The 27,309-nt window shown below is 40.8% G+C and overlaps 2 protein-coding genes across 2 annotated transcripts in view; one reads left to right on the forward strand and one right to left on the reverse strand.

Moving 5' to 3' along the window:
- Positions 1–27,309, reverse strand: part of RECQL3 (DEAD/DEAH box RNA helicase family protein) — a 441,760-nt gene that overhangs the window by 57,773 nt on the left and 356,678 nt on the right. The gene's annotated exons all lie outside the window — the stretch shown is intronic.
- LOC149175003 (uncharacterized) lies at positions 26,106–27,144 on the forward strand. Its single transcript, XM_089423856.1, has 2 exons — positions 26,106–26,840; positions 26,965–27,144. The coding sequence occupies exon 1, from the start codon at positions 26,106–26,108 to the stop codon at positions 26,619–26,621; it is 516 nt and encodes a 171-aa protein (XP_089279982.1). The 3' UTR covers positions 26,622–26,840; positions 26,965–27,144.

Genomic DNA, 27,309 nt, shown 5'->3' on the forward strand with positions numbered 1-27,309 from the left:
ACCCATGAGACCATTACTTGTGCCTCAAAGCCACAGTGGAGCACCACATGATCATGTGCATAGAGATTAAGGGGCCATCCCCTTATATATCATTCATGGAGCCCTCTCCCTCATTAGGGCACCTTGAGGACTCAATTCAACCTTCCACTGGCCCCTCTACACCATGATTTTATCATTTCGGCTCACTTATGGATGCTTTCTTCATCATTTTATGAGCTACTTGGTGGGCTTGTCACCAAGATTAGTATTTTGCACATTGTTTTATTATTGTTGGGGCTCACTAGGCTAATTTAATTTAGAGAGACCCATATAAATAGAAGAGAGTCTCATTTGTGAGAACTCATCATCATCACTTGGATTTTTTTCTTGTAAAAGAACTCACACTTTTTCTTTGGAAGCTATTGGAGTATCTTGAATGCACTATGATATTTGTGTTGATTTGGAGTACCATCAAATGTGCTCTAAGCCTCAAATTTTGGAGGGAGGCTTGGGCACATGTATTCCAAAGAACTCAGAAATCGTTTTGGGAAATTCCACCTAAAAGTGATTTTACTAAAATAATTAATATTTTTAATGGGGTTCCTAAGTCTAAACTTAGGAAATTTAAAATATTAATGGCTATTAACCTAATCATGGGTGAAATTTCTAGAAAAAGACACGGATCAAGCCAAAACGATTTGAGCCTTTGATTAAGATTTAATCTAGGTCGTTGGTTGTCCAATAGGAAGATATAAGAAGGGGCTTGAGGGTCATTTGGAAAATACACCAAGAGAGATCAAGGAAATCGATTTTATGAAGTGAGAAGTTCTCAGGAGGAAAATTCGATTGAGGAGATCTCTTGTAGTTGAGGGGCAGGGATAGCTTCCGAGAAGAGAGAGATTTTCTCAGTTGGAAAATCATCAGCTGAGAGAGGCGGAGAGTGATCTAGTAGCTTGGACGCAAAGGTTGATGCAGGACCAGTAGGGCCACATAGAGGCAGCACAGAGAGTGAGAGAGAAAGTCGAAAATCTAGCAGCAGAGTCAGTTTTAGTAGCCGGAAGCCGGGGTGTGAGACCGGGAGGCTGAAAGCAGTGACTCTGGGCTGCAAATTAATTCCCTAGCTGGGTGACGCAATGCCTAGGAGAGTTGACACTGGGACAGCGTAGAGGCAGCGCAAGGCCTACCAGGGGCACCTCATCCAATGGCCAGATCAACAGGGACTTTTTCTTAGTGATTGTGTGAGGTAATCTCACAAAGCTTCTGCCAGTATTTCTCTCTGTAACTGAATTACCTGAGAGGTATTTAGAGATGTATTCAGAATTTGCTACTACTTAATAATAATAAACCCTCAAAGTTGTTGCACCGATTTTTCTGGGGCAATTGTCCAAAAATAACAGTGTCCTATGTGTTTGTATTTCGTTGCTCAGTTTCTATGTTTCATAATCATATTTAATTTGGTGTAGGTTGCTTCAGTAATTTACTTCAATATTTCAAGAATAAATCTGAAATAAGTTTGTAATGTAATTTACGATCTAGGTGAAGTAGATTCAGTTGGTTGCAGTAGGATTCCATAGATTGTTAGATCTAGGAATTTTCACATGGTATCAGAGTTGTTGATGTGAAATAGGGAAGAGCAGATCTAGTACTGAAACAAAGGCCAACTTGCTGCAGCAAGCAACAGTTTGAATCCCCTGAGGGATTGCGTTGTTCTAGCCAAGAGGGCTATATTTTCGTGGGTGTCTCTCTTTGAGTGAACCGACAAAGAGGTAAGACTACCAGATCGAGAATTTGCCGAGGCAGAGGGAGCTACGCAGAACCACGCAGAGCTAGAGGGACGCAGTTTTCTGCAAGCTAAGTGATGAGGAGAAAATTCGTCAGGAGGAAGCAGATGGCATAGTGAGGGAATACCTCCTCAGTGATTTCTTGCCGAGGAAATCAGTATTTCTCATTTGTTGAGCAACAGAGGAGCAACAGCTTACCAACTCCATCAGGGAATGCGTAAGGCAGCCTAGGAGCTACACAGCAGGGAGAAAGAGGGAGTTGTTCGACATTTTCGAAGGATATGGCAACCAGTGGCTTAAGGGATCAGGACAGGTAGGACGGGGCTTCCAACAACGCCATCTGGAAGGCTAGAATGTCTTTCCTTCTAGATGAGCATGCCCTCAAGATGTATGTTGATAATGTGGTAGTTGAACCTGCAGATGCAGATCCGCTAAAGAAGTACAAGGCTGAGATGTCAAAGGCCAAGAGGATGATCCTAGATGGAGTCAAGGATCACGTGGTGTGCCATGTTGCTAGCAAAGGAACTACTAAGGAGATGTGGGATACCTTGGCCACATTGTATCAGGGATCTTTCGAGCAGTGAAAGATGTACTTGGAACAGAAGTTGAGGTCTGCGCAGATGCTGAAGGGAGAACGTGTGGATCCATTCCTCACAAAACTGAAGGAGACCCATGATGTGTTGTTGACTGTGGGGCACACACCTCAGGATTCAGAGTTAGTGAGACTGGCCCTAAATTCTGTCTCGAATGAGTGGCAAGTATTTTTCCAGAGTATCCTGGGCAGAGCAGCATTGCCTAATTGGGATGACATGTGGGCAGCTCTAAAACAAGAGGACCTGAGGAGAGACCTGGTCAAGGTCAAACTTGACGGAAGCAATAGTAGCAGTGGGTCGAAGCCAAGGAGGAGGTGGAAAATGCATCCCTTGCATCGAAGGGATAGCAGGGACAACAGAGACGAAAGGAGGACGTCTCCAAAGTGAAGTGTTTCATATGTGGCGAGATGGGCCATTATGCATCCCAGTGTCCTCCGAAGAAAAAGGGCAAGGATGAGAAGCATGATCCTAAGGTTGCAGCCGCAAAGATCGAACAAGAGGAGGAGTTTTCCATGATAGCCAAGATACCTCTAGGAGGGAGGTGGGCTGATTTAGAACTGTAGTTTGAAAGAGCTACAGATGGGAAAGATCCTTGAGGAGCCCACCTCTTGGATCATCACCTTGCTACGACAGCCCATGATCAGTAGTAGCAGGATGGAAGAGTTTTCAGTTGGTGCCATGAAGTGTTGATTCGACAGATGCAGTGGTTAGTAGCGCTAGAATGTGAGCAGCACAGAGCCGAGTGGCAACAATGCGAGGATGCACAATGTAGAGCTTTAGCAGCGCAGTGGCTTTAGAAGAGAGCATGGGACTAGCAGCAGTCAGGCTTTCAGCACCACGATGTATCCACTGGATACTTGTCCAGTTTTGGGTGTTTTCAATTGCTTCTCTCAGAAACTGAGTTGCAGTACGGATGCAGTGTTAGCAGTGGCAGTGCTAGCAACATAGAAGATGCAGCATTTGAGAGGGAGTTGCAGTACAGATGTACCATTGGCAGTGGCAGTGGCAGTGGCAGTGTCAGTGTCAAAGGCAACAGTACTGTAGCAGCAGCAGCACAGTGGTTGGTGGACAACATGTCAAACATCAGCAGCACAGAGGACGATGCTTCAAAGTCAAAGCAGTATGCAATAGCAGTGTATTGCTAGAGCACATTCCTCGCTAAGAGGGAGTGTTGATTTGGGGTAGCATCGGATGTGCTCTAAGCCTCAAATTTTGCAGGGTGTCTTGGGCACATATATTCCAAAGAACCCAGAAAGTGTTTTGGGAAATTCCACCCAGAAGTGATTTAATTAAAATAATTAATATTTTTAATGGGGTTCGTAACAATGTTTTTAAAACCGGAACCGGTGACCGGACCGGTCCACCTAATGAACCGGTTTACCAATCGGAACCGATCTAACCGGGACTGGTTTGGTTTAAACGAACCAGTTTTAAAAAAATACATTAAATAATTAATTTTTAATGAAACAAAACTATTTTTAAGATGTAAAACCATGATTCCAAGCCAATAGAGACAAAATATGCAAAGTTTGCTCATTTATATACCATGTAAAGGTGAATATATCAAAATGGCACCGAGTGCAATACATATCATCGACAAAATAGCAAAATACATAAGAAATGAGGCTCTAAATGGCCTATAAAGTCCAAAAACAATGTTGCAAGCTATGAGGCCATTGGCCTACTACAAGTCTACAGTGTACACATGATCAATCATCAAGTTCATCACCACTACTAGACACAGGATCATCATCAGGAGCTACATAGACATCATCTGGTTCAGAGGCTGAGCATGCCTCAGCCTGATCTGCAACCTCAGTATCAATGCCACCAATGACGATAAAAGTGGACCTAATGGAAGCACGAGTTTTTCGACCTACATGACTAGTTCCTTCCATTGGTTCTTTGCCTTTCCTTGATGTTGCTACTGATCCTGGTTCTGATGCCACCACATAATCTGCTTCATCCCCTACTAAAGCCATGTCGATATCAAAATCAGCCTCAAGCATAGGTTCTTCAGTCTCCTCCACCCATTCTGATGTTGGATCAATATCGTCCAACACAATGGGATCTAGATCAGGAGTTTTGCTCATCATTTGGAGCTCTGATTGCATTTATTGTTTACCCCCAAACCATGAAATCCTGAAAACCATTAAGTCTGCTGAATTTTGAGTGAAATCTAAAATTCTAGTTTCTCCATATGAAATCCAATGAGGTCGAAACCACTCTCAAACATCTTGAGTCATTTCATGGTAATGTTAAAAATTTAAGTAAAAGGATGAAAATGAAAATTAAAGGAAATGTCACTTTTACTTTAAGAATTTAACATTACCATTAATTTCCAACATTGTTAGGGTTGAAACACCCTTAGTTTACCCCAAAACCCCTAAAACACAGTAAAAAATATGCTTTTCTAACTTTACGGTGGGTGTGCCTAAAACCGGCCGGTTTAGGACAGACCAGCTAGTTCCGTCCTAAACCAGCCGGTTTTCACCGGTTAGGGCAAAAAAATAGTGAAATGGCCTTTCCAACCGGGTTTTTTGGCCAGTTTAGACCGGCGGCCTTGCTAATCGGCCGATTAGATCGGTAACCGGTTTTTAAAAACGGTTTTGAAAACACTGGTTCGTAAGCCTAAACTTAAGAAAATTAAAATATTAATGAGTATTAATCTAATCATGGGTGAAACTTCTAGAAAAAGACACGGATCAAGCCAAAACAATCTGAGCCTTTGATTAAGATTTAATCTAGGTCGTTGGTTGTCCAATAGGAAGATAGAAGAAGGGGCTTGAGCGTCATTTGGAAAATACACCAAGAGAGATCAAGGAAATCGATTTTCTGAAGTGAGAAGTTCTCAGGAGGAAAATTTGATTGAGGAGATCTCTTGCAGTTGAGGGGCAAGGATAGCTTCCGGAGAGAGATTTTCTCAATCGGAGAATCATCGGCAAAGAGAGGTAGAGAGTGATCTAGTAGCCTAGACATGGAGGTTGACGCAGGGCCACGTGGAGGCAGCGCAGAGGGTGAGAGAGGAAGTCGAAAATCTAGCAGCAGAGTCAATTTCAGTAGCCGAAAGCTGGGGTGTGAGACCATGAGGCTGAGAGCAGTGACTCTGGGCTACAGATTGATTCCCCAGCTGGGTGAAGCAGTGCCTAGGAGAGTTGACGCTGGGACAGTGTAGAGGCAGCACAGAGCCTACCAGGGGCACCTCACCCAGTGACCGATCAGCCGAGACATTTTCTCAGTGATTGTGTGAAGTAATCTCACAAAGCTTCTACTAGTATTTCTCTCCATGTAACTGAATTAGCTGAGAGGTATTCATAGATGTATTCAGAATTTGCTACTACTTAATAATAATAAACCCTCAGAGTTGTTGCACCGGTTTTCCCGCATTGGGTTTTTCTAGGGACATTTGTCCAAAAATAAAGGTGTCCTATGTGTTTGTATTTCCATGCTCAGTTTCTATGTTTCAGAATCATATTTAATTTGGTGTAGGTTGCTTCAGTAATTTACTTCAATATTTCAAGAAGAAATCTGAAATAAGTTTGTAATGTAATTTACGATCTAGGTGAAGTAGATTCAGCTAGTCGCAATAGGATTCCAAAGATTGTTAGATCTAGGAATTTTCACAATTTGGAGCCAATTTTTTATCTTATCTTGGAGCTACTTCTTGAATATGGATGGATATATTGCATGATTATCTTGTAAGTTCTTTTGTTGATCAAATCTTTCTCTTGAAAATGTCTAATGTATGTATTTGTTGCAACTAATGTAAATGCTATTGTGCCCTAAATTTTTTGAAGAAATTTTTTGGAAGCTATTTGGTTGCCTCTTGTGTTTGTTACTCATGATATAACATGCAGTGAATGTTCTTAGTGATGAAATGTTATTTTTTTAATGAAACTCCATATTTTAATAGTGTTAAAATGTGCAACTAGGGCCAAATTCCACTTTGGACAATTCATTTAAAGATGATGATTATTGGATTGAATTCCTTTAACAATGTAAACTTTGAAACAGAAACTATAAACTCAAAACGAAAACTCTAGCCAAAAAATCCCCCAAAAACATGAAAAATCAACTCGAAAATTGTAACGACCTATCAATATATATAGAGAACACAAGAATAATAGCAGGCATACGATGCATGCATATGATAGCTACATATGCATGTGTCGCATACACCGCACTAATATTTATATACTAAATTAACTATAAGTATTAAATATCATAACACTTCTTCGAATAGAGGTTCTACTCATCCATCAACACCCATATTGCTTAATGTATCATGATTAATGGGTAAATACTAAAAGAGGGCTATATAAATTATATATTTCAAATTATTAATAAATTAATAAAATGATTAAAAATATATATAAGAAATTAATTAAAAGGGGTACTTAGTATAATGTTATAATCTTAATATTAAAATAAGTACTTTAATAAAACATAAAGAAATGCAATTTATTAAATCATAAAGTATATATATATACGTGACCATAAAAAGGAATATAGGAGATGATACGTGACATGGAAGGGTGTCACCAGGAGACTAAGTGGTGGGCTGCTGGAGGAAGAGCGGCCACTGCCAAGAAACCAGATAAAAACCACCGAGCAGAAGTTAGAAGGGGGGGAGGAAGGAAAAGAACGAAGGAAAGGGAAACTGAAGGAGGAAGGACATCATAAACTGAAGTTACCAGCAGGAAGAGCGCGGATTGTTCTGAGGTTTTTGGGCACGGGGGAACAGTCTGCTTCAACTAAGAAGCTTACTGGACTGAGTAGCCAGGTTCTGCTCAGTTTGGCTGGGTGGATTCGGTCTTTTGGTAACCGAAGCAAGGTAGCTGGAGGCATCATCAACCGCAGGTGCACAGGTAAGTACCCTTAGCAGTTCTGTTAGTTAATTTTGTAAGATTTCAGGAAATTAATTACAAGTTCATGATAAAAACCCCTTTATTGTATTTGCCTCTGTTTTACGGTCCTTACAAAAATGAAAAGTGTTGATGCTCGAATAACACTTTTTTTTCCTAGGTAAATTTTCAACATGTTTTAAAAATGGCAATGAAAACCAAATTTTTGTGTAAAAAATGTGCAAAAAACACCCTGAAAACGAAAAGTGTTGATGTATTGATTTTGAAATAACATCTCTGCTTTTTTTTTTCAAGATAAATTTTCAACATTTTGAAAAAATGATGTAAATTTTTTTATCATGACTCTAAAAAATATTAAAATTTCAAAAGAATAATGAAAACATAAATTTAAAAATAAAAGCAAAAATAAAAACAATAAAAAAGTTTAAAAAAGAAAAATAAAAAGTAAATAAAAATATATATTTAAAAAACAAAACATAAAATTAAAAAAATGACAAAATAATCAAATATATAAAAAAGACAAAAATTCAAACATAAATATTGAAAAAAAAAAAAACAACAACAACAACAAAATTAACCTAAAAAAAGACAAAAGAAATAAATCATAAAAATGTTAAAAAAAAACAAAATTAACCTATAAAAATAAGAATTAAAAAACTAAAAAAAATACAAAGAAATAAATAATAACAAAAACATGTTTTCTAAAAAAACATTAAAAAGTAAAAAAAACAAAAAAATTATCTTGTAAACCATAAAAAATTGAAAAACAATTTTTTTTATAAAAACTATAAAAATAAATAAATAAAAATACAACAATTTTAAAAAGCTATTAAAAAATCTAAAAAAAATATAAAAAAAAAATTAAAAACAAACTTGGTCCTTGCAAAAAAGTGAATTCAATGAGACTGCTTTTAACTGCATCCAAGATTTCGTAGAAAAGATTTGAAATTCAGACCTGAGGTTCAGAACGACTTCGATTCATATGGGTTTTTTTTTAGCTTCTGAAACTTCATAGAGAAAAAGTTATAGTGGAAATGCCACAATGACCTGTTTGGAGCAACAAAACCCTAGAATCCAAATCTTGCATATTAAAATCAAGTGAGTGAAGTAGATTCAGATTTGCTGCAATAGGGGTTCCTTGAGGATTAGGAATTTTCATATGGTATCAAAGGGTTGATTTTGAAACAGGGAAGAGCAGATCCAGTGCTGAGCAGAAAGGTCGAACGTTGCACTTGGCAGCAATTCGAATCCCCTTGAAGGGATTGCGCAGTCCTTGCCGGGAAGCAGAGATTCTGAGGAAATCTCTCTCTGAGAGAGTCGACAAAGAGGTACGATTTCCAGCTCGTGAGCGTTGGAATTTCTAAGTCTATTCGTTAAAATTTTTTCCTGTACTATCTGATTTATTTCTTCCTACTTGTTTAGTTACTTGACAAGTTATTTTCCATGTAAATACTGAAAGTAAATACAAGTACAGTATCAACACATACAAATCATCAACTGAAAGAAAAAACAAGCACAAGTGACACCATTGTTTTTGGACTAATGTCCCCGGAAAAAACCGAATGCGGGAAAATCGATGCAGCTATCAGAGGGTTTTATTATTAAGCAGTTTCAGAATACAATCTGGGTACCAGAAATGGCTCACCCAACAAAGAATGCCCTTGGCAGTAGTACCTCTCAGTCGGAGACAGATATTCCGGCTAAATCACCGGAGGAACGATCCCACAGCAACACTGCAACACTTATGCTGCTCTCTGTCACCCTGATAGGGACTGTGTCACCCTATCCAGCTCTCCAGCTCCAATCTGCCCCACAAAATCTCCCAGCGTTAGCCTCTAGGGTCTGTGTCAGCCTCTCTGGCCCAGCGTCAGCCTCTCGGGGCTCTGCGTCAACCTCTGGAGCCTTTGTGTCTCCCACGTTGGCCCTCCTCAGGCTCTGCGCAGCTCCTGGTTGCCTCTACGTGGCCTCTAGCTAGCTCTGCGTCAACCCTCTCTCAACTTCTGCACTGATGCTCCCGGTACTATCTCTACCTCTCTTCGCCTGTATTCACTCCCCCTCAGCTGCAACTCGGATCACTCCTTCGATTTCCTCAGCAAGCCCTGCCCCAGAAAATTGAATTCTTGATCAACTCAGTGTGTTCTCCAACTGACCCTCAAGCCTCCTCTTATACTTTTCTCGTTGGTCCATAAACGACCAAGATTATATCTCTAATCAACGGCTAGGATTAGATTTGGCTTGATCCACAACTTTTGGACCCTTCTAACACAGTTTTATATTAATACCCTTTAATATTTTATTTTTCCTAAGTTTAGACTTAGGAACTCCATTAAAAATATTAATTATTTTAATATCTCCCAAACTGGTTAGAATCTGCCCAAACCATTTCTGGGTCTTAGAGATCTCATGTGCTTTAGCCTCTCCACCAATTTTCATGGCTAGAGCACATCCAATGCTACCCCAAATCAACACTCCCTCTTAGTGAGGACTGTACTCTAGTAATACTCCTCACTGAGTATCACCCTGATCATCCAGCATCGGTCCTTGTGTTAATGTTAGGCCTCTCTGCCCAACATCCTCTAACTGCTGCATCATGTACTACTACCCATGACCCTACCACTGCCACTGCTACATCCGTACGGCAGCTCCCTCAGAATCTGTATTGTTGCTGATCAATATACCCAGCACTACATCTGCACTGCATCCCCTTCTCCTCACACTACATTGTGCTGCCCATAGCACTGCCACTACTAACTGTTGCACTGCAGCCCAGCTATTGAGATGAAAGTAATTGATCCACCCAACTCTGACATCCCTGTCAGGCTAGAGACTCTCCCGATGCTGAAGCTCCCTCTGCCACTAACAAATGCTCCCTATACTAACCTCTGCGCTACTGCAACAACTCCATGCATCTCGCACCGTTGCACACCTCTCTGTGCCATCCTACACTGGTGCAATACTCATGTGCTTCTCACACTGTTGCATCCTGCTAGCCTCTACGCTGTCCCGGGACTTCTGCACTGTAGCACTCTCTGCCGCTCCATCCGCATCCGTCTCTACCGACATCTGCCAAACCTACTACTCCTCCTCGGGGCTCCCATAGCAAGGTATAATCCAAGAGGTTGGGTACCTCGAGGATCCTACCCCTCATCGCCTGTAGTCCGTCTGACTACAGCTCAATGTCACCCCACTTCCTCTCAAGTGGCGCATGAGCACTCATGGCACAATCGTCATCCTCCTCAACTTCTTTCTCCGCCATAGCCGGCGCAGCCTTGGTCTCAGAAGCCTCTCCCTTGCTCTTCTTCCCAGGACACTAGTTCACATAGTGACCCAATTCCCCACAATGGAAGCACTTGACCTTGGAGAGGTCCTTCTTCTTTCTTTTCTCTTGCTTTCCCGCAGATGCGAGGCCCGCATCTTCTTCTTCCTCCTTCTTGATTCTGACCCCTTTTCCGCTACTCCCTGCCTTGTACACCCATCTGATCTCTTCTTGATGAAGAGCCATCCACAGTTCCTCCCTGTCTAGAAGGCTCATCCTACCCAGTATGCTCTGGACAAATAACTCCCAATCCTTTGACTCTGCATTCAATGTCGTCCTCACCATTAGTTCCTAATCCGATGTGGCCCCTATGGAAGTTAGTTGATCACGGATCTCCTTCAATCCACCGAGGAGGACATCTATCTTCTCTCCCTTCTGCATCTAATATGACCGCAGTTGATTTTCAAGTAACATCCTCCTCTACACAGAAGTATGCTGGTACAATTTCTTCAGGGCCTCCCACATCTCATTTGTTGTCTCCTTCTCGGCAATGTGTGGCACCACATGATCCTTGACACCATCAAGGATGTGCACTTTTCCCTAGCCATTGCCTTCTCGTACTTATCATTTTCAGCTGGGTCAATCGGGATTGCTATCGTTTTCAAGGTGAAGTGTTTGATGCGATATGTGTCCAGAATGGACAAGATCTTGGCCTTCCAGACTACGAAGTTTGAAGCTTCGTCCAATCTATCCTGATCTCTTAGCCCATTCACTGCCATTTCGTTGTTCCTCTTTCGACTCTTTCAAGTCTCTCTACTTCTCGTCTGGAAGTTCTCAGTTTGACTCCCTCTGAGCCTCGATTTCCCTTCTAGAAATCCCTCTGCCAATCCTCAGCAGCAACTCCCTCTTCCTTGGTCTTGCCCTGTTAGGTATTGTTCTGACCACAGTACCCCACCAGCTTCGCTCCGCAACTTACCCACAGCCTCCTATGCCCCAACAGTCTGAAGGTTAGAGCCTCTAGGCTCTGCGCAATCCCGACACTGGCATAATCTGCACCTCCTGGCCACAGCGTCGATCCTTCCTGGCTGAGAAAGATGATCGGGCACTGCGTAGGTCAGGTCTGCTCCTCTCTGCCTCAGCGTTGATCTTCCTCCTAGGTTGAACTGATGACGTAGGCTCTCTACGTCACCCCTTCCTTGCTGCTTTCTGCTAGGAACAACTTCTGTCACTCGAGACAGCTATTTCTACTGCTCCTGCTCCACTCGATTGATGCCTTCAGCTATCCTGTGATCTGCAACCACACTCTCATACCATGTTGGAATTTCTAAATCTATCCGTTAGAAATTCTTCCTGTACTATCTGATTTATTTATTCCTACTTATTCAATTAAAAAGTTATTTACCATGTAAATACTGAAAATAAATACAAGTACAGTATCAACACATACATATCATCAACTAAAAGAAAAAACAAGCACAAGTGACACCGTTGTTTTTGGACTAATGTCCCCGAAAAAACCCAATGCGGGAAAACCGGTGCAGCGATCATACGGTTTTATTATTAAGCAGTTTCAGAATACAATCTGGGTGCCAGAAATGGCTCACCCAACAAAGAATGCCCTCGGCAGTAGTACCTCTCAGTCGAAGACAGATATTCTGGCTAAATCACCAAACAAACTATCCCACAGCAATTCTGCTGCTCTCTGTCACCCTGATAGGCACTGTGTCACCCTATCCAGCTCTCCAACTCCAATCTACCCCACAAAATCTCTCAGCGTCAGCCTCTAGGATCTGCGTCAGCCTCTCTGGCCTAGTGTCAGCCTCTTGGGGCTCTGCGTCAACCTCTAGAGCCTCTGCATCTCCCACGCTGGCCCTCCTCAAGCTCTGCGCAGCTCCTGGCTGCCTCTAGCTACCTTTGTGTGTCCTCTAGCTGGCTCTGCATCAACCCTCTCTCGGCTTCTGCACTGATGCTCCCGGTACTATCTCGGCCTCTCTGCGCCTGTATTCACTACCCCTCAGCTGCAACTCTGATCACTCCTTCGATTTGCTCAGCAAGCCCTGCCCCAGAAAATCGAATTCTTGATCAACTCGATGTGTTCTCCAACTGAGCCTCAAGCCTCCTCTTATACTTTTCTCGTTGGTCCATCAACGGCCAAGATTAAATCTCTAATCAATGGCTAAGATTAGGTTTGGCATGATCCATGATTTTTGGACCCTTCTAACACAGTTTTATATTAATACCCTTTAATATTTTATTTTTCCTGAGTTTAGACTTAGGAACTCCATTAAAAATATTAATTATTTTAATATCTCCCAAACTGTTTAGAATCTGCCCAAACCATTTCTGAGTCTTGGAGATCTCATGTGCTTTAGCCTCTCAACCAATTTTCATGGCTAGAGCACATCCGATGCTACCCCAAATCAACAGTGAGTTTGCAAGAGGCAGAGGGAGTGATAGTTGACTATTTCCAGGCTCCCTCTTATCTAGGGACCTGTTTCCGGCAACAACTCTTTTTATTCATTGGTGGAGATTATGGGACCTTCAGCTGCTTGTAGCACTCCTTCCTTCTATGTCATGAATTTCATTTTTAATATTATGGAGCCTTCATCTTTGGGACTTCTATGTAGGGCATCGGCCATCCATCACTTTTCTTCTTGAATCAAGGCAATCATGCCATCCTTTACTTCATCGGAGAGTGATCCATTGGACCATACGTAGCTTTTCCTCATACATCTACCTTTTCAATATCATGTATCCTTTAGGATCTTCCATCCTTCCACATGAGTATCAGATGTAGATGACATCCACACTTCTCTTTCGGTACCCCTGTATTAGCCAATCCAGATATTGTTCAAAAATAAGAAATGAATATCAAATAAAAAATTATGTTTTGTGACGGCCATTCATCATGACATCTGCTTGTTGCAATATCAACATCCTGCATTCATATTGACACATCTCCAAGATATTCATTTGTCAAGGGTCTTCTTTCTTTTCAGACTTTTCCAAGGTCTTCATATCTTTCCCATGGAGATATCATAGTCAATTCTTCTAGTCATAGGATGTTGATTGCCTTCTCCATAGTTGCATTTTTTACGATCTCTTCCTTTCTCTTTATTCACATATTACTTTCCAGGAACTCCCAATCATAGTTCCTTCATTTTGTCAACCACCTCATATTCCATATGAGGACATATTATGTTGATTTCATCTAGTTAATATGTGACCCATGCCTTTATGCATCCTTTTAATGAAAGAGATCATTTTCCCTTGATCATGCTCATGAGGTAGAGCATGCATCCTTACTATCTGCAACTATATAATGACATGACTTGACACATTGAACATATGCATACATACCTCTTTTCTTCTTTGGTAATCTAGACCACCCTTTAGCAGCTTCATGTCCATGATTGAGAGTGCTTTAATCATCTTTGAGATGTTGCATTCCTTTATCATCATACCATCATTCTTTCAAATGGTGAATCCCATCCAAGGTGGTATTCTTAGCGAGACACTTGCTTCTTCCAAGAGATGAACCTTCTAATGAATATTCTTATGAAGGATCTTGAACATCCTATGATCCTTGTCCTAGAAATGCTCCTTTCTAATGATGTATGATGAGATCTATACTAGATGACTTCCTTCTTTCGTAAGTGCTACTTATGCTTCTAATGAGGATGCAAAGAGCTACTATTTCCTATGATGATTGTTGCAAGTATGTGGACTTTTACTTCAGCTATGACATGAACTCTTGCTTCAATTGTATGCTTACTATGATGCCTTCTTAATAAGATGCATCCTATCATTCTTCAACCATGCTAGATGTTAATTTTAGGTATGTTCTATGCTAAGAGCAATTTATTTCAATTTTCACAGTTAGCTTCATATCTTTTCCAGATTAACAATCACATCTGCATTAAAGTAAACTGCAGATAGAACATAAACATAAATCATAGAAGACAAGCCAAGACAAGAGGACACAAGATGTGGTGCTAGCCAGGGACAAAGTTACAAACCCAAATGTGGGGAAACCCTTGATCAATTCTTCTTTTATGTTCTTCAAAGTTCAGCAAAGAGAGAGATAGTACATTTACAACCGAAGTCAACACTTTGACTTATCTAGATCTGAGCACAGATCATCTCCTATAACGATGATACATGAGATCAGTTGAAGACATTCTACTTCAACTGATTCTCCAAGGTGACGGCTTCACCTATAGTAGTGTTGCATTTCGTTCATTTGCTGCACCTTACCGTGTAGCACCATGTTGTACCATCACAGTGTTGCTCTCATCATCATGCTGCCCATTATGCTGCATCTTCCATCATCATGCAGCCCTATTCATCATCATGCTGCTCCTTACTTAACATGCCCATTATGCTGCATCATGCAGTCTCATTACTGATCATGCTGCCCTTTACATCATCATGTAGTCTTACTGATCATGCTGCCCTTTACATCATTATGCAGTCTCATTACTGATCATGTTGCCCTTTACTAACATGCCCATCATCTCAGTGTTGTACCAAAATATCACTGAGCTGTTCTCATTGATCCAAGAGAGGTTCCAGCACTGTTAGTGCAACCCTCTTGCCCCTTGAATAGTTTATCCTTGAGGCTGCACCACTTGTCAAATCCATGTTGTCTAAGGTTCTTCTATGACAGTACTTAGTCATCATGAATCTATACTCAAGTCTGTAATATGTAACAACGTTTATCCTCACACTGTCACCTACAACAAAACTGCGTATTAGGTGTCTCCATTGACTGCGTTTAGGGCTGCTTAGACAGCGTATAAGTGCCTCCATTAATGACTGTGATTAGGGCTGTTTGGACAGCGTATAAGTGCCTCCATTAATGACTGTGTTTAGGGCTGTTTGGACAGCGTATAAGTGCCTCCATTAATGACTGCGTTTAGGGCTGTTTGGACAGTGTATAAGTGCCTCCATTAATGACGTATGGATGTCTTCATGACCTGCGTATATTAGTCTTCATAACTGCGTATAGAGTCTTCATTGACTGCGTGTAAATAGGTCTTCCTGACTGTTGGAATAAGTCTTCATGACTGCATTGGAATAAGTCTTCATGACTGCGTTGGATCAACTAGGGCATCATAATAGGCCAGCGTATTCTTTTGTGTCTCTCCTTCACCAAAAACCCAAGATGTGGAGAGGAGAAGATCACATGAAGAATGTGTATCTCAAATGACTTCAAGTCCTCACCTATTTGTACTAAAACGTAGATGATGAATAGACATGACTATTGGGCTTCTGAGCCTACACAAGTTGCTGCCGACTTGACAGTTGGTCTTATAACACAAATAAATTCATAACTCCATGAATACTTATCAGAATCGGATTATTTTTAGATCAATCCTACTCCTCTCGATGAGAGGGATCCAATAAAAATATCATCTGCCATAAATGAGATGATCCACATGGAGTTTGGCCCTAGTTTCCAATTTTAACACTCCCTCTCAACTAGGGAGAACTCCATCCGTTGATTCATATGTCCGACTGTACTATCTCTGCCATTAGTGCTCTGCACTGCTCTGCTCTGCTTTGCTCGGCTCTGCTCAGTTCTGCTCAGCTCTGCTAGCTCTACTCAGCTCAACTTTGCTCAGCTCTGCTCAACCATGAAGAAGAAGAATTGATCGAGAATGTCTCATACCATTCTCCACTAACCCGAAGTCAATCTCAGAGTGTGTACCACTGGTCCCAGACCAATCCTCTACCAACCTGAAGTCAGTGTCATAGTGGGTACCACTCTCACTGGTCTCAAACTAGTATCATTGATCCCAGATCAATAAAGGTCATCCTAGCATAGGGAGTACGGTAGATACAACGATGCATCCATCGGTACTACTATGGTCCCTATCCTCATTTCCCTGCTCATTGATCAGATGAGAGGTACTTCCCATGAGTCCCAGACTGCATGGGTAGGATACCTCAACAGGAGAACTGATCATCCTGTTCATAGGACAGCGAATCGTCTTGTCCCTCAAGAGAGCGAACCATCTTGTCCACAGAAGAGCGAGTCATCTTGTCCACAGGAGAGCGAATCATCCTATCCCACAATCGCCATGGATAACACATCATCCAGGCCCACAGGAGAACTAATCATCCTGTTCCATAGTCACCATGGGGTGTCACAAGGGAAGGTTGAACCTTTTAACATGTACAAAGTGCACCAACAGGGGATGATGAGTCACCCTGTGGTCGTATGTTGGTCCAGTAAGTACCCCAAGCCCCCAGAGCTCCCAAAGCTCAATGTATGCAACATGCAGGACCCTTTTACAAGGGTCTCTCAACGATTCCAAGTCGTTCGGGAAAATCACAGATTTGATCCTTCCCCCGGGGCTTTGACAAAGTATAGCGACCTGTACATCATCTCACAGCGATGGAGCTTCCTTGCTCATTTACCATACCGCAGATAAGGTAGTATCTGATGTCTATCTGCTGGAGCAATCATCGAATACGGGATTCCTCAATAATCAAATCCTACCTCTGGTTGTCACAGAGAATCACAGTGGTATTCATCATGTGTACAAACAGCTCACTGAAGAGCTTCCACAACTAGGCAGCTTCATACGAGATCATACTCGTAGTTATGTATCCGGTCTCGGCAGTGCTTATAACAACCGACTTCTGCTTCCTGCTCATCCATGATATTGAAGCAGAATCCAAAGAGAACCAGCACTGAGAAGTGCTCTAGTGTTCCTCCACACTGCCTGCCCAGTCAGCATTTGAATAATCATGCAGTTTCATATTTCCGACAGTGTATCTCAATCCATGAGAGATTGTGCCCCGAAGATATCTCAAAAGATTCTTGGCACCAATCCAGTGAGGCTCAACCAAATATGAGCTCACCATGCTAACTACAAAACATGTGTCTGGACAGAAGTTCACAAAGAACGTCTCTGGTCCGGCATCACTACCAAGTAACTTCTGAAAGTTAAGATCCATGAGGTAGTCACAGGCTTACAGTTTATCATTCCACATCCGGAATCCAACCCCCTCTTACTTCTGCAAATGAGAGGGTCTGCACCTGTCGGAAATAGATTGTCCTCATAAGGTGCCAATATGAGAGGTCTATCATCCACAACCTTTAAGTAATGGTTTGTATCGGTTTCACTCCTAATGAATCTCAGCTTCATCAGACAGCTATCAATCCTCTCATACTATGCTCAGGGTGTTTTGCTTCAAGCCATAGAGGGTTGTCTTCCACCTATATACATGAGATTCCTGATCATGAATATCAAACCCCGAGGGTTGTTCCAAACCTGTGGACCTTTCCATTGATGAGTGCCACCCTAAAACCTTTGACTTCCATTGCTGAAATGGACACCAGGTTCTTCTTGCAATCAGGTACATAAAAGAGATTCTATAAATGAATCGAGTTACCCTAATTCAATTGAGGGATAACATTCCCTACACCATTTTCAGGATAGGTGGCATCGGCTCCAAGTATAATCCCACGATTGTTTCCATCTCTACCAAATTAGAGAGTGCACCCATCTACCCGATGAAGTGCCTTGAAGTACTACAATCAATAAGCAAGATTCCCAAAGAATCTGAAAGAGAGGGCCAATACAAGATAACAACATTTGATTCTTCATACCTAGGGTATCCTTGCTTTCTTTGAAGATTCGACCATTTCCTTAATGACCTGCATTACCTGTCATTCCTTTGATCACTGAAGATGTCCCTGGAATGATTGTTATCATCATCAAGTGATGTGTCCCTGCCACTCGGACACTCTTCGCATAATGGTTGAACTTATTGCAACCAAGGCATCCGCCTTTCCTTCCACCCTTAGATTTGAACTTCCCAATGAAGTGATCTTTAGGTAGGCCATCAAAAACTTCCGCTACGCCATTCTGATAATATGCTCTGCTTCAACTTCACCCTTGGTGAACTTAGAAGAGAGATGTGGAACCCATTGATCCTTTTGTCCCGTCCCAACTGTCTTTGGTGATTGCTCTTTCACTCTTGCTTGGGCATTGTCTTCACCTCAGCTTTGATACCATGTTAATTTTAGGTATGTTCTATGCTAAGAGCAATTTATTTCAATTTCCACAGTTAGCTTCATATCTTTTCCAGATTAACAATCACATCAGCATTAAAGTAAACTGCAGACAGAACATAAACATAAATCGTAGAAGACAAGCCAAGACAAGAGGACACAAGATGTGGTGCTAGCCAAAGACAAACCCCAATGTGGGGAAACCCTTGATCAATTCTTCTTTTATGTTCTACAAAGTTCAGCAGAGAGAGAGTACATTTACTACAGAAGTCAACACTTTGACTTATCTAGATCTGAGCACAGATCATCTCCTATAACGATGATACATGAGATCAATTGAAGACATTCTGCTTCAACTGATTCTCCAAGGTGACGACTTCACCTATAGTAGTGTTGCATTTCGTCCATTTGCTGCACCTTACCGTGTAGCACTATGCTGTACCATCACAGCGCTGCTCTCATCATCATGCTGCCCATTACGCTGCATCTTCCATCATCATGCTGCTCCTTACTTAAGATGCCCATTATGTTGCATCATGCAGTCTCATTACTGATCATGCTGCCCTTTACATCATCATGTAGTCCTACTGATCATGCTGCCCTTTACATCATTATCCAGTCTCATTACTGATCATGCTGCCCTTTACATCATTATCCAGTCTCATTACTGATCATGCTGCCCTTTACTAACATGCCCATCATCTCAGTGTTGTAGCAAAATATCACTGAGCTGTTCTCATTGATCCAAGAGAGGTTCCAGCACTGTTAGTGCAACCCTCTTGCCCCTTGAATAGTTTATCCTTGTGGTTGCACCACTTGTCAAATCCATGCTGTCTAAGGTTCTTCTATGACATCACTTAGTCATCATGAATCTATACTCAAGTCTGTAATATGTAACAAAATTGCGTATTAGGTGTCTCCATTGACTGCATTTAGGGCTGCTTAGGCAGCGTGTAAGTGCCTCCATTAATGACTGCGTTTAGGGCTGTTTGGACAGCGTATAAGTGCCTCCATTAATGACTGCGTTTAGGGCTGTTTGGACAGCTTATAAGTGCCTCCATTAATGACTGTGTTTAGCGCTGTTTGGACAGCATATAAGTGCCTCCATTAATGATGTATGGATGTCTTCAATGACTGCATGTAAATAGGTCTTCATGACTGCGTTGGAATAAGTCTTCATGACTGCGTTGGAATACGTCTTCATGACTGCGTTGGATCAGCTAGGGCATCATACTAGGCCAACGTATTCTTTTGTGTCTCTCCTTCACCAAAAACCCAAGACGTGGAGAGTAGAAGATCACATGAAGAATGTGTATCTCAAATGACTTCAAGTCCTCACTTATTTATAATAAAACGTAGATGATGAATAGACATGACTATTGGGCTTTTGAGCCTACACAAGTTGCTGGCTGACTTGACAATTTGTCTTATAACACAAATAAATTCATAACTCCATGAATACTTATCGGAATCGGATGATCTTTAAATCAATCCTACACCTCTCGATGAGAGGGATCCAATAAAAATATCATCTGCCATAAATGAGATGACCCACATGGAGTTTGGCCCTAGTTGCCAATTTTAACACTAGAGGTATTTCATCTTCTATTGCCCTTTATCTTCATCATTAAAGGGTCTGTATAGTTCCCTTCTTCCATCATGTTTGTCAAAGGATCAACCCATCTATATTTACTTCTTGTACCTGCACTATAACTTAACAAGTACCCCAAGCAAAGAATATGCTACCAAAACATGATTGTAAGTTATCCTTCTAGGGTTTCTATGCAACTAAGAGGTCATCCTACAAATCCTAAATCATGTTATGTCACACTAGGGTTTCTCTCATGCTCTAAAACCCTAGAAGTCAAATCATAGGGAACAAGTACTTTAAGATTCGGGTTTCTAAATACTAGGGTTTCTTATGAGTCATCTACACAAACCCTAGAGTCATAACTTCAACCCTATAACATTTTATGATGGACCCTTAACAATAACAAAAATATCATAGATGCCTCATGGATACCTACCTGTGACGCCATGTTTTCTTCACAGGTATTTATGCTGTCCTTTTTGCTATCTTTCAGAGTTTCTTTTACTGCTCTCTTGATGTGACCTGCTTCTTCACGAGTTTCTTTAAGACATGGAATGATTGTAGCTCCTTTCTACCACCTTGAAGGCTATAGGGCTTCTTTGCAACAGTACTTCATAATGGACTCTTTTTGTTGCACTTAGTTTCTACCTGTAGTTTCTTGATTCAACTGCTTACCAAACTGTTTGAATAATTGTAGAGGCAATTCCTTTGGAAGGTTTGCCTTCTTGAATGCTTGATTGTGTTACAAGTATATATGATTGGTGTCTGCGTCCTTATTGCCACATAAATTTGATTCATCACAAATCTCGGGTATTGCAATTAGAGATAGATAATATGAAGTTCTTGGTCTTTTTTGAGAAGATTGATCCTCCTTGAAGACAATGTTCTTTTTCAGGATCAGAGATTCGATTTTCCTGTTAAACAATTTTTGAATTATGCCTTTGACCTTATGAAACAATGATGTATCATCACTCTGTCATGCACTTAATTCGAAAGTCTCCATATTTGGCGAGAAGCTGATATTGAAGCCAGAACTTTGATTAACTTGAACTTGGTTTGGTTCCTTGAAGAGAGATTGATTCCTTTCAATATTTTTGGACAGAGATATAGTTCACTATAATTTCTTCATTATTTTGGGGTCAGAGCTTGAGAATTCAGAACATGATCAAACCTTGAGACCTTGATGATGAGGACAACAAATTTCTTCTTGCTTCTCTTGGACGAGTAGACTTCAAGATGCTTTGATTCGCAGATCTTCTTATATTTGAGCAAAGGTAAAGTCTTTTGAGGTTTCTTTAGTGACTTTTTTCAAGATGATGATGTAATCCTGGATAATCTTCTAGTGCTTTCGAATTTTGAGTATCCTTTTGTAGAGCTTCCCTTCATTTAAGTTACCTTGGCTCTAATACCATGTTGATAAATCTAGGGCAGTGAGATGAGATGATTTCTCTTGATTGATAATTGTTTGTGATGTATTTTTATTTTACTTCATTTGCTTCTTCTTTTACATGTTTATTATTATGTGTATTCTTCATCAAATAGCTACCAAAAACATAAAGAACAATGAGACAAAGGAAACAAGATATAGGCAATCAGCCAGGGCTAAAACCTCTCCAATCTTGAGAGGAAAACCCACAGAATTCTTCTACTTATAGAATCTTCAATTGACGAATTCCAAGACCTAGAGTCTAGACCCTTCACCAAGACTCCTCCAAGACCAAGTCAACCTTGCTTCATTTGCCAAGTCTATTCAGTTGCTTCTTCCTTGTCTTCAAATTTAGCCTTCCAATCACTTGACTGCAACTTCATCCTGCCTTCCTGCAATTTCACCTTGCCTGCAACTTCTGTGATTTTCAGCCCTTCTTTCAAGAACCCTAGTTGTACATATGAGGTGATAAAGGAAAATTGCAATGCTCTTTCTCCTTCACTTGTCTTCATCCCTTCTCCTTGTGATCTTGGCCAACAAAGTGATTCTTCTTGGACTATATCTCGACTCCTTTCAAGGGCTGCAATATTGTACTGCAGAAACCCTAGTTGCAGTCACACGTGTGATATGAGGGACCCAAAACAGAGCTAGAAAAACTTTGATCTTCTCTTTCTCTTACTCGCTGCTCAAGAGGCTTCCTTTTTCTCTTCCTTCGCACTTCTTTTCTTGGTGATGATGCTTCCTTCTTCATGCTTGAATGAGGCCGAGTCCTCTTGTATATATATAGGCTTCCTATGCTTGTAGGCCGACTTGACATAGCACCTAGGCCGACATGTCCTTTAGATAGACTGATTTGCTTCTTTTGAGGGTCGACTTGTTGTAGCACTTGAGACGAGGTCTTGGAGGGTCTTTTGACTCTAACATTGACTCAACTAATTTCTTTTTACAATATGTAACATGCCCAAATGGGTCATTCATACATGAAAATGATATTATGATAAACCTAGAAGCACTCAATGGGTGATTTACCTATAAAAAAAAAATCTCTTGCATGAAACCCTTGCTTCAAGACTCACAATAATATATTTATTTTTCTCTTTTCATTAAATACATAAAATCATGATTACATCTGTCATTATGAAGACCGAACCTAGTTACATATTTCAACACTAGCCAAGGATGGTCTCTTCACCAAATGGACGTGAAGACTGCTTTTTTGCATGGATTTCTTTAAGAAAAGTATTTGTGGAGCAACCACAAGGCTTTGAAGTACATGATCCAAAAACTCAAGTGTGTACATTGAAGAAAGCCCTCTATGGTTTGAAGCAAGCTCCAAGAGCTTGGTATGCTCACATAGATAGTGTCTTGATGAAGCTTGGTTTTACTAGAAGCAATGCAGATCCAAGTCTTTACTTTAAGACAATCCAGGGTATGGCTTTGATTTTGGTATTGTATGTTGATGATTTATTTCTGACCAGTAGTGAACCTCTTATCGTCTAGTGTCAGAGGGAGTCTGAATTTGAAATGAAAGATCTTGTTTTGATGCACTACTTTCTAGGCCTGGAGGTATGTCAGAAATTTGGTGAGATTTTCCTTTCTCAAGGAAAATATGTTGTCAAACTACTAGAAAGGTTTGGCATAACTAAGTGTAAGTCCATGAATACTGCAATGGAAACAAATTTCAAGAAGCTTTGTGGTAAAGCTGCAAGACCTGATTTGGCTAATCCTTCTAAGCACTGTCAACTGATTGGGGCACTGATGTTCTTAGTGAACACTAGACCAGATATATGCTTTGTAGTCAATACATGATTAAGTCAGCTCATGCACACTGGGTTTCTGAAAAGCATGTGTTGAGGTACTGTTGATGCCCCGAAAATCGTTGCAACAACATTGGGGAAACCACCCGGTCCGGACCTTAGTGCAGCTCCTTTTCCGTTTGGAATATTGGCTCCGACTGGGGATAATGGGACCAGTTTCCCAGAAATATAGATAAATGGGATGGATGAGTGACTTCTGAATTAAGCTAGCGGTAAGCGATGGACTTAAACTATTAGCAAGAATATAACAACTAAAATCTATCCCGGGGTCTTATCAATCTTTCAAAGCGTAGCGTTGGATAATCTATGCTTTAAGGCAGGCATATAGATGACTCTAACACTAAAGCATAGAGGTTTAAATCATTTAAGATTGCTCTGCATAATTAGTGATGCAGAGCGATAATAGCGAATTACTACACTTATTCATTTATATCATTGACACACGCATGATTAAAAGAGATAACAAATCACAAAACATTCAATAGTGAAATGAAATGAAGATTTGCTGTTATGTCGCACACATGTATTCAACAATAGCAAAGATAATAACACAGCAATTCATATAAAAAGAAAGAATGCAGATGCAGATAAAAGTACCATGTAAGCTGCTTAACAATCCAGTGTATCAATCGCTATGTCGCAGTTCTTCCTTCAAACCAGAAAGCATTCCAAACAAGAGACAATAGTGCACAATTGAATATAACAGCCTTCTCGTTAAATTAAGAACTATTGGTCGAATTTCACAAAAGAATATAGGCTGAAGCACAGTAGTGCAAACTTCAGCTTTTAAGTCTGTTACAAAATTTTACGACCCTTTCCAAAACAATGAAAGGGTCTATAAATACCAGTGTTGTTAAAATCGCGATAAAATCGCGATTTTATCGGGAAATCGCGATTTTTTCGCAAATCCGATTTTATCGCGATTTTTATCGATAAAAATCGGCACTTTTTTTTATAGGCGATTTTTTCGAAAAAATCGCGAGTTTTTAAAAAAATCGCGATTTTTTCGAAAAAATCGCGATTTTTTCGGTAAAAATCGCCAGAGGCGCGGGCAGCGGGCGTTTTATATGGAAAATCGATTTTTATTTTATTTCATTGAGCAGTCCGCGCGGAGGAGGAGGAGAAGAAGTGAGGGAGAGGGTTGCCGTCGGATTTGGGAGCGAATCCAAGAGATTTTAGGAGGAATCCAAGCCAAGATCACCAATTTGTCCATAAACCAGGTATGTAGATTAATTTTTTTTTGTTTTGCTTCTATAAAAACTTTGTTTTTCATTGTTTTTAAAGAATTTTTGGAAATTTTTCATTGATTTGGGATGGGTTATTTGTTATGACTATGAGAACCAATTTTTTATTTTTATTTTCTCATTTTCTTTAAACATTGTTTATTTTTTTTGAATTTTCATTGTTTTTTTGCATTTGCCATTGGCATTTGGTTGGGTAACTTGGGTTTAGAAATTGGGATTTTGGAAATAATTAACTTGTAATTTTGCAAATGCTAAATTGTAATTTGTATTATGTAATCCTAAATTCCTATTTCCTAATCCTTATTTTTAATTTTTTCCATAGGTTTGCAAATTCAAAATTCAAAAACAAACATGCCAAGGAAATTGGATCCTTTCTGGGAATATGGTGACCCTAAAACTCCGAATGATAGACAAAACTTGTATTGCAAGTTGTGTGGAAAGGAGATATTCGGGGGGGTGTACAGGTTGAAGTTCCACCTTGCACAAATCCCTGGACGTGATGTGGTGCCCTGTCCTAATACAAATGCTGAAATTATCCGAAAAGCCATGAGAGCATTGGGAGAATTAGAGCACTCTAAAGAGGCCAAAGAAGAACTCAAAAGGCAACTAAAAAGGTCAGCTGAAGGAAGTGGGCCAAGTGGCACTGGTTCTACTGCAGCGTCAGTCAATCCGGTAGCTGCATCATCATTTTTTGTTCCTCGAACCACACCTGGTGCACAACCAACTATCGGTTCAATGATGAAAAGAACTGAAAAAGAACAAGCTGACAAGTTGATGACAAAATTTCTCCTCTGGAGTGATATTCCTTTCAGCATTGTAAGGAATAATCCATTTTTCCAACCTACTGTTGATGCTATTGCCAGTGTTGGCTCGGGGTACAAAATCCCTTCTCTTCATGATTTCAGAGGCCGGCTTCTTCAAGATGAAAAGCGTGACTGCACCCAAAGATTGGAGGATTTTAGGGAATCCTGGGCACAAACAGGATGCACTGTTATGTCAGATGGTTGGACTGACCAAAAGGGGAGAACCCTTATAAACTTCTTGGTTAGTTGTCCCAGGGGGACTATGTTTATCAAATCTATTGATGCAACTCATCAAATCAAAGATGCAAAAAATTTATGTGATTTGCTGGATGTGTTTATTTTGGAGGTGGGTGCAGAAAATGTTGTCCAAGTCATAACGGACAACGCTGCAAATTATGTTGCTGCTGGTAGAATGCTTATGGACAGGCATCCTACTTTATTTTGGACACCTTGTGCTGCCCATTGTATTGATTTGATGTTAGAGGACATAGGGAAAATTCCCTTTGTCAAAGAGGCTGTTGACTCATCAAAAACCATCACAAAATTTATTTACAATCACACATCTGTGCTTAACTTGATGAGAAAATGCACCAACAACAAAGAGTTGGTGCGCCCCGCCATTACACGGTTTGCGACGAGTTTCATATCTCTTCAATCCCTCTTGAAATCTATGTGGGATTTGAAGAGAATGTTTGTTTCAGAGGAGTGGCGTTCTTCGCCAATGAGCCGCAAACCAGAAGGAGAGGCCGTCTGCAGACTTGTTTCATACCAAGAAGACTTCTGGGCGGGAGTGCAGGAGGTGTGCGCTGTCACTGAACCTTTGGTAAAGGTTCTTCGGTTGGTAGATGGTGAGAAGCCCGCAATGGGCTATTTGTATGAAGCCATGGACAGGGCCAAAGAAGCCATTCGGTCCTACTATGATGACAAGGGAGATGATGGGTTCCAGAGACAACTCCTTCTATGGAACGTCATTGATGAGCGATGGAACAAAACACTCCATCGTCCCATTCATGCTGCTGGGCTTTTCCTGAACCCTGCATTTTCTTATGCATGTGGGTTTGATTTTGATGCTGAGATCATGGATGGATTATTAACCTGTGTCCAGAAGATGGTGAGAACTCCAGAACAACGTATGGAGATCTCTAAACAAATTGAGACGTATAAGATGTCAGGTGGCACATTTGGCTTTGATATGGCTATCTTTGATAGGACGGCCAAAATGCCAGGTATTTTTTAGTTTGTAACTTTGTTTCAAATTTCATTGTCTCTTCAAATTCCATTTTTTTCTTATGTTTATTTGTAATTTTGTTGTAGCCGCATGGTGGAAGATGTATGGTGGCAGAGTACCCCTTTTGCAAAAGCTTGCCATACGCATCCTCAGCCAAACATGCAGCTCCTCGGGATGTGAGCGCAATTGGAGTGTATTTGAAAAAATACACAACAAGAAGCGCAATAGGTTAACAACTTAACACTTAAACATTTAAAATATTGCAAATTTCCAAATAAATTTTTGAATTCATTAAACAATATTTTTTTTTATAATATTAATTATTAATTATTATTTCATGAACTTTGTACAGGTTGGAGTCCCGTAGACTTAATGACATGGTCTATGTCTACTACAATCTTCGATTGTGGGTGAGGCAACTAGACAAGACACCTGATATGGAAGCCATCTCATTGGATGAGATTGACACCACTGCTGAATGGAGGGTTGAGACCGAGAGGCCTCTCATGGATCCCACTGAGGATTGGTTAGTGCAGGATGAGGGGGAGGTGGAGGAGGGGGAGGAGGAGGAGGAGGAGGAGCAGGAGCAGGAGCAGGAGCAGGAGGAGGAGGAGGAGGAGTTGGAGGAGCAGGAGGAGGAGGTGACACCGCCTACCCGGGCTACCACTAGAGGACGTGGTCTCTGTCTACCTACAGT

This window comes from Pinus tabuliformis, chromosome 4_1 (genome assembly GCF_031772625.1).
Source record: "Pinus tabuliformis cultivar Carrire ecotype Pingquan chromosome 4_1, CPIR1, whole genome shotgun sequence".
NCBI lineage: Eukaryota > Viridiplantae > Streptophyta > Pinopsida > Pinales > Pinaceae > Pinus > Pinus tabuliformis.

Coding starts and splice junctions, on each gene's coding strand:
- LOC149175003 (XM_089423856.1), top strand. CDS start 26,106: ATGAGCCGCAAACCAGAAGGAGAGGCCGTCTGCAGACTTGTTTCATAC.